Source organism: Lygodium microphyllum, chromosome 4 (assembly GCF_053477565.2).
Source record: "Lygodium microphyllum isolate KBCC chromosome 4, Lygodium_microphyllum_v1.1.10, whole genome shotgun sequence".
Taxonomy (NCBI): Eukaryota; Viridiplantae; Streptophyta; class Polypodiopsida; order Schizaeales; family Lygodiaceae; genus Lygodium; species Lygodium microphyllum.
This window is the reverse complement of record NC_141138.1, coordinates 9,293,064-9,300,629: the sequence shown is the minus strand read 5'-3', so window position 1 is coordinate 9,300,629 and position 7,566 is coordinate 9,293,064. Positions and strand designations below refer to the sequence as shown.

Sequence of the window (7,566 nt, the reverse complement as noted above, 5' to 3'; positions counted from 1 at the left end):
CTAAAGTATACTCCTCGAGCTTGGTACCAAAGGATCGATCACTTCTTCTTACATACTTGCTTCCATCATTCAAATCATGACCCCAATCTTTACTACAAGGTTGAGGGTGACATGCATATTCTGATCATCTTGTATATTGATGACCTCATTATCACAGGGAAGGACTCACAAGAGATTGATCAGACTTCGAAGATATTGCAACAAGAGTTCCACATGACAGATCTTGGGATCCTACACTTCTTTCATGGTTTGGAGATTTATTAGATGGCACATGGTACATAGGTACACCTCCGAGTTACTTTTAGATTTTGGTATGGCCAAGTGTTGGCCTATTTCTTGCCCCATGGACCTGGAGTTCAAGCTATTGGTAGCAAGTGATCCGCTTCTAGATGCTACCCGCTATAGGTGCCTTGTTGGCTCTTTAATCTAGCTGCTCTACACTCGGTTGGACATCTCTTTTGTGGTGGCTTTACTATCTTCTTTTATGAGGACTCCTACTCACACTCATTGGAGAGTCGCTTTGCGTGTTTTGCACTATCTATAAGGGACTCGATCCTATGAGCCCTTGAGTGGAGAGAGGGCCACTCTTTCTAGATGGAGTGACTTTGATTGGGCAGGTGATATGGATTAAAGACGATCCACTACAGGTTCTTCTTTCGCCCTGTAAGAAGTAGCCTCCCATGTCACGCTTTCTTCTACAAAGGTAGTTTCATGCCTACGCAAAGCACATCGAGGTTTAGTACCATTATGTTTGAGAGCAAACCATCAAGGCTTCCATGCTTCATTACATGAGATTGTTGGGCCTTTAGATACTCCCAAGATTTGAGAGGGGGGGTTAGCCTACCTATTTTAGGGTTGTCAATCTGTCATCTCTTAGTTGTGAGCTCTTGTTAGAGTTTGATAGAGACGTGGGAGCTATGGCATTTTAGTGTGCATTTCTTTTGTTTCTTGCACTTCTCCTATGTTTGTCGGCCATTATTTACCCCGTGCTAGTGCCTGCCTACTACTAAACAAGATGCCAGGTCATTATTTTTCAAATTTTTCTATGTAGTCAAAAAACATTTATTACAACCCCAAGCTGTTGTTCAACAAGTTGACCACATTTTAAGACCATTTTGACAACTCAACCAAATTTGGAGACATTCAATCATTTATAGTTGATCGCTCCTCACTTTGAAACTCATATTTTACATGTTTCTCCTCCGACGTTGGCATTCTCCCCCATCTCTAATGTTGCTACTGCCATCATCATTCTCCAGCTTAATCTGGTTCCCTCACTTATGCCTCGGCCTATGTGCAAGGATTGATCACTCCACAATGTAATATTTATCATTCATTTTTAGTATGTGGAGATTTTATTCTTCCTTTTTCCTGTGTTCTCTTTCTCTCTCCGTGTTCACGTCCTATTGCACACTCTCACATATGCATCATCTCTTAGTTTCATCCACTTTGAGATTGGCAAGGTCATCAAGATGGATCTCACCTACCTGGCTAGAGATTATGGATTTATTGCCCCTCGAGATACATAGATACCCATCTTTCACATGGGATCATATGTGCGATTGGCTAGTTATGCATCTCTTCACAATCCATACCACTAAAGGAGCACATATGCTACATATGCCATCTAGAGCCAAAGACTAAGCACTACCAAGCATACTATGAGATTCAAGGATGTTTCATTCTCTCTTTAGAGATGGGTTTGAACTACCATCTAGAGTCTTGGATTTTACTAATCAATGGTGACTTGGCCACTTCCTCCTTAAGATATAAAAACTTTGTGACATGCTCCTCATAGTACAATAGCTCCAAGACACCAAGGCTCTATCCAACAACAGCTTACAAATTTCTTCATGAAGAAGTCTCTAAGAGGCTTGATCATAGTCACAATCTCAATCCACCCAAGGGAGGACCATAGAGCACTCTATCACCACCACAATCTACATATACATGAGGAATACTGATTGATCAAGCTATCCCAACTTGGGTGATCCAAATGTCCTAGACTCCAACACAAACATCAACACCACCTCTATATGCAAATACAAGAGATATTGCTTGGGCTAGAGCTAAGCTCTCTATACCCCCATGAGATTGTGTCACATATAGCTCTCTTTATCAACTAGAGCTTTCTTTTTTACTTATATCTTCCGACTTCTATTATTTGTTTGCATTTACATTTATTGTTCTTTTGAAACAATCGTATCATTATACAATTGATTGTAACTCATGGTCATTTGGCCCCTTGTAGACATTAATATATCATTTCATTTCCTCTCTCTCTCTCTCTCTCTCTCTCTCTCTCTCTCTCTCTCTCTCTCTCTCTCTCTCTCTCTATATATATATATATATATATATATATATATATATATATATATATATATATATATATATATATATATATATATATATATATATATATATATATAAGATTAACTAGCAAAGAGTAGTACTTGACAAACCTACGAGATCAATCCAAATGCTACCCCCCTACTATCTCATCAAGAATGCATGACATTCTTTATCCACACCGACCCAAACTAAGTGGAACTAAATTAGTATATCCAATTCAACCACACAACTAGATATGTACTACTCCATATATCTACTCCATCATATTCTTCTTGTATCCCTACATAGACATTGTATTGTACATCACTTTTAGCTTCTTTACATAATATACCACTAAGTATCATTTGACACGTTGAATTTTGATGTCTAGTAACTATTATTCTCTTACATGTTTTGTCTCATAGGCCGTCTTTAGCCTTAGCAAATATTAATATTCACTTATTTCTTATTCTTCTTCTCTCATTGCCACCAAAACCAAATCAAGAGCCAAGCCCACAAGAGGAATACTTGCATCAATGAAATTTACAACTTGGAAGCAAAGAATGTGGTTTTAAAAAGAGCCAAAACCAAATCAAGAGCCAAGCCCACAAGAGGAATACTTGTATCAATGAAATTTACAACTTAGAAGCAAAGAATGTGGTTTTAAAAAGCTCACTTGCCAAAGTACTTAAGTGCTTACATGCGTGATAGAGCTAATAAGAAAGTCCACAACAAATGTGGCTACAAATAATAAGTTCAAAGACGAAGTCAATGAAATAATGACTAAAATGCAAGAGGATATATAAAATGGAATTGAGACGAGGCAAATGAACAACATATGACAAACCCTATCCTTTTAATAATTAATAAAGCTATATTGCAAAAGAAGACTGCAATCCATGCATATTTAGGAGCCTCCCTCATGGATGGTATGAACACAAGGAACTAGACAATGAAGGCCATCAAGGGTGTCTAGAGACATATGGAGTAGAGACCAAACTAAGACCGATTCTAGAAGGAGAAAAGGTTCAAGAACACGAGGAACTAGACACTGAAGGCCACCAAGGCTGTTTAGAGACATCAGGTAGAGACCAAAGCCTTGGTAGCCACAAACATATTGACTAGAGACCAAACTAAGTCCAATTCTAAAAGAAAAAAGGTTCAAATGGATGATACCATTAAAGATCATCAAGTCAAAGAATCAAACGACTTCCATGTTTGGAAGCATGCAATATAAAGTTAAAGTATCAAAGCAATCAAAGTGTTTCAAGGGAACCCAAGCATGGATTGTGGATGAACTTACACTAGCTCAAAGAACGACCAACTAGAAAGAAGGGTAAATGAGCATTTATCGAGGTGGCAAAGCCATCATACAGGATTTCAAAAAGTCTAAGCCCTAGGTTATTTTTGTGTCATGATGTATTCAATAAATTTAATAGCTTTAGCAACTAGTTTTCTTTTTGTACTGATCATCCCATACAAAGGACCTACAATTCTACAAAAAGATCAACAATAGAGCGGCGAAAAGAACAACACCATTAGTACAATGGTAAAATACCAATGACCCAGAGGATTTAACCCACAACCTCAATGTTATCAGACAAACTCCTAACCACCAGGCTACCACTATTGGGGCCACTTCAAAGCTAGTTAACCAAATATTAAAGTCAACTATGCTTCCAACCAGCATCTGAGACTGCAAGTGCCACATAGATGGCATCTCATCCTAATATACCTGTAGGCAAAATCATCAGCAGATGAATGTTCAACTATTGCTTCTTTGGCGTAAGTCTGTGTATCAATAAAGTTGCGTCATTTACCAGGTAACCATCCATAGGGCAACAGATGGAACTGACTTCCAGTGAAAAACATGTGTACTCTGATGAAAACAATATACCTAACACTCCCAAAATCAGTTTGGTACACAGCAATCACCCATCAGCCACACCTAGTCTTATTGCCTTCTGCCCCGACCTTTTTTGAGCTTACCCTCCTTTTTCTCCTTTTCCTCTTGCTCACGTATTTTGCGATCCTGTTCTTCAAAGAAATTAAATGGGAAGAGGTTCTCAGGCAAGGAAACAGGTTCCTGCAGCACCACATAGGCTTTCTTGTAGGCTGGACGTGAAAGCATCCAACCTCCAGAAAGCCGCCTCTTTTTCCCATCCATATTGAGAGTGTTCACTTTGGAAACCTTCAAGCCATAAACAGACTCCAAAACTCTTTTTATCTCAATCTGCCACAAAGAGTTCAGAACGTAAGACCTAATGGAGTCATACTGCGTAACTTCTCCTTGTAACATAAAGCCCAAATAGCATGACACTATGGCCAGTCTATTTAAATTCATTAGTATGAATTACATCAAAAAGTACATAAAAGAAGCCATGAACTGGTTTTCTTTGAACCTGTTTCTAGACCCTTTGTTCATTTGCAATCTCAGAAATTTGATCTGACCATATGGTTATGTTCCAACTCATTCATATGCAGTGATTACTCTCTCCAATGAGAAGCAAAAACAACAGTAAGTCATTAGATATTATAAAGTTGACCGTGCAGGCCAGAAAGTTATGCAAAGCACTCTGCCCAAGGGTAAGAGAACTAGGCCAAAGTCTGGCTGTATAAGCCAAATAAAGCCTATCTAATGAGCACATCCATGAACTTTGTATTTTTTACGTTCAGCTATTATTCACATACAGAGGCATTTGACATCCTTAAAGCTCGAAATACTATGCTAAGCAAATGATTCTTGTCACAATTACAAGCTGGACCACAGGCTGCCAAACACATTCATGATTTGAATACTTTCAAATGGACTAAATTCTTCAGGAACTTCACTTTTCAAAGGATCTTTAACCATCATAAAGTTAACACACCGAAATGCAAGAAAGAGAGAAACAAGGAAAACCAGAATGCCTCCTATACAGACACACGACAAGATAAGGCAAGAAATTGGAGTCATTGAATCACGTCCAAAAATTGGATGGTCAAATGTTCTATGAATGACCACCAAAATGTTAGCAGGCATGCTTTACTGTCTTCTTACATGTTCACATCCTGTTTGTAAGCCTTAGCCAAAGTCCGGCGAGGACACCTGGAGCTCTGACACACTCTGTACATCCGTCCTTTGCTTGTGATAGCAGCCTTCATCATAGCACACCAGGTGGAGGTTAGGGTTTCCTAGCCCTGCACAGATCAGTCCTTGTTCTTCTCAGTCTCGTCTCAGCCTTTTCCCGGTAGCCCTCATGGCTCTTCTACTGCAAGAGACATGTCCTTCGTTGCATGGATGCTGTGTAAACATTTCAGACTGCTGGATGCCTGTTGAGAAACCACTTCTTCAGTTTACACGCTTCAGTTGGGGTTTCGTACTAACAGCCCCAAAAAGGGCTGGTGTCCACATTTTGGTCATTTCATCAATGGGCGTCATTCTTCACCCCTCTTCTTTCATCAATCCGACACTCCTCTCTCTTCACGCCACTGCTGCCCACACCCCTATCAGAGAACATCACATCCACCATCTACTGTGCTTGGCGTCATCTCTCCCAATTTGGTGAAAGGTTCTTGTTTGCATTTTGTATCCCGGGACATGTCCACCAGCAGGTATCACCTCTTCCACATCTAGCATGACCTTGGTATTTGCATTTAGTAAGTTGAAGGGCTTCTCACACCTTGGCAACATCTTCTCCACTCCAGCATCAAGTTTCTGCATCCAGCATCAATCTCCACCTGTCAGTGTCATCATCCACTTTGCGTTTGTCATCACCTAGCATCACCTCCACATCTGGCGATCTCCTTTGAGTTTTCAGCATTCTAGCCTCTAGGAGTTGCATTTGCTGCCCAGGCCATCTCCCCGACGTCCGAGGACTACAGTTTGATCCCTCAACAGCTAGTGATCATCTTCCTCATCTATGACAACATCAGAGGACTGCGGTTCGCTCCCTCAACAGCTATCCTTCCCCTTCCAGTAATTACTTCGATAGCCTACTGCCCAGAGGATTGTGTTTCACTTCCTTCACTGTGCAAATTCCCACAAGCAATGCCGCTTGAATCAGACAAGATAGTGCAGATATTTTCTAAGCTTCGGCTCCGTTGTATCAGCTTTTCGTTTCATTGCATGATTCAATGTATCATCACTGTGTTCTTGTGCATCTAAGTTTCTCTTCTCTCTCAATGTTTGCCGTACACACTGTGTTTCTCCCTACAAACCCTACTATCTCTCTGGTCTCTTAGTTATTTTTTGACATGGTATGAAAGCCTTCTTCTATTAGTCTTTTTTGACATGGTATCACAGCTAGAGACGCTCAGTGAGCCACAAAGATCCTCTACATCAAAGAAGGCAAAGACACATTGCTCATTCGGCATCATCTACTGATTTCCCCCTTGCCACTACATCACCAAGAGACAAAGATACCCTTCTCTTCCTCTACTTCCCACCCTCCCTTTTTACAGGTTGACACTCCGATGCTATGACTTCTCCATAGGCAGATGGGAAAACCACTGGATGCTCCTCTTCGGGCATCATCGGACGTCCCACCAATACTTGCTGACATGGACCTTTGCTCCCTACACTGCCGGAGTATATGCATCTACCCCCAAGCACTCATTATGCCACCTCTCCCTTTTGGGCCACAGAGTTTATTCTGCACCGGCTTTCATAGTTTTAGGCTCAAGGCAATAAAGCACATCTAATGAGCACTAAGCCCTATCGAGCAAAAGGAGGATCGTTAGGCGCTACGGCCTCCTCTCGACCACCACAATGTACTACAGAGGTTGCTTCTACTACTTCTAGGGTTTCAAAAATGCCACCTCAGTAGCCCACAATTCTACAATCTACTCCCTCAAGAAACGTTAATTGTTGGATACCGTCTTCTCAACAATCTGCTCCTTTACAAGCCAGTGACTATTCGACACATTCTATTACTTCGGCTCCAAAGTCCACTCCATTGAGAGACATCAACTGTTGCCCACCCTTGGCACCGCATGAGCCTTCCCCTTCCCCACCCTCGACTACTTGGGTTCGAGAGACCACCTTTGGGAGTTCTTCGACATCTTCGACACCCCACATACCTTCTTCGACGCAACCGACTGCACTTCCTTTGTCATCCGATGATTCGAAGTCCATGATCCATGAGTTTTTAGATTCCCTCTCTCTTGTAGAGGGGGATTCAGAGGGGAATGTATTCTCTTTGCCCTCACAAGGAGCTCTTACTTCTTTTGCTTCAGAGGGGGCCCCTCCCTCAC

The 7,566-nt window shown here is 41.2% G+C and overlaps 1 protein-coding gene across 1 annotated transcript in view; it reads right to left on the bottom strand.

Annotated features, from left to right (window-relative positions):
• Nucleotides 1–3,844: 3,844 nt before the first annotated feature.
• LOC148036781 (Ribosomal protein L23/L15e family protein) overlaps nt 3,845–7,566 on the bottom strand; it is a 61,938-nt gene continuing 58,216 nt past the window's right edge. The window contains exon 2 of the mRNA XM_087675669.1: nt 3,845–4,564. Coding sequence (XP_087531795.1) covers nt 4,286–4,564 — 279 coding nt within the window. The 3' untranslated portion in view covers nt 3,845–4,285. The remainder of the gene's footprint in view (nt 4,565–7,566) is intronic.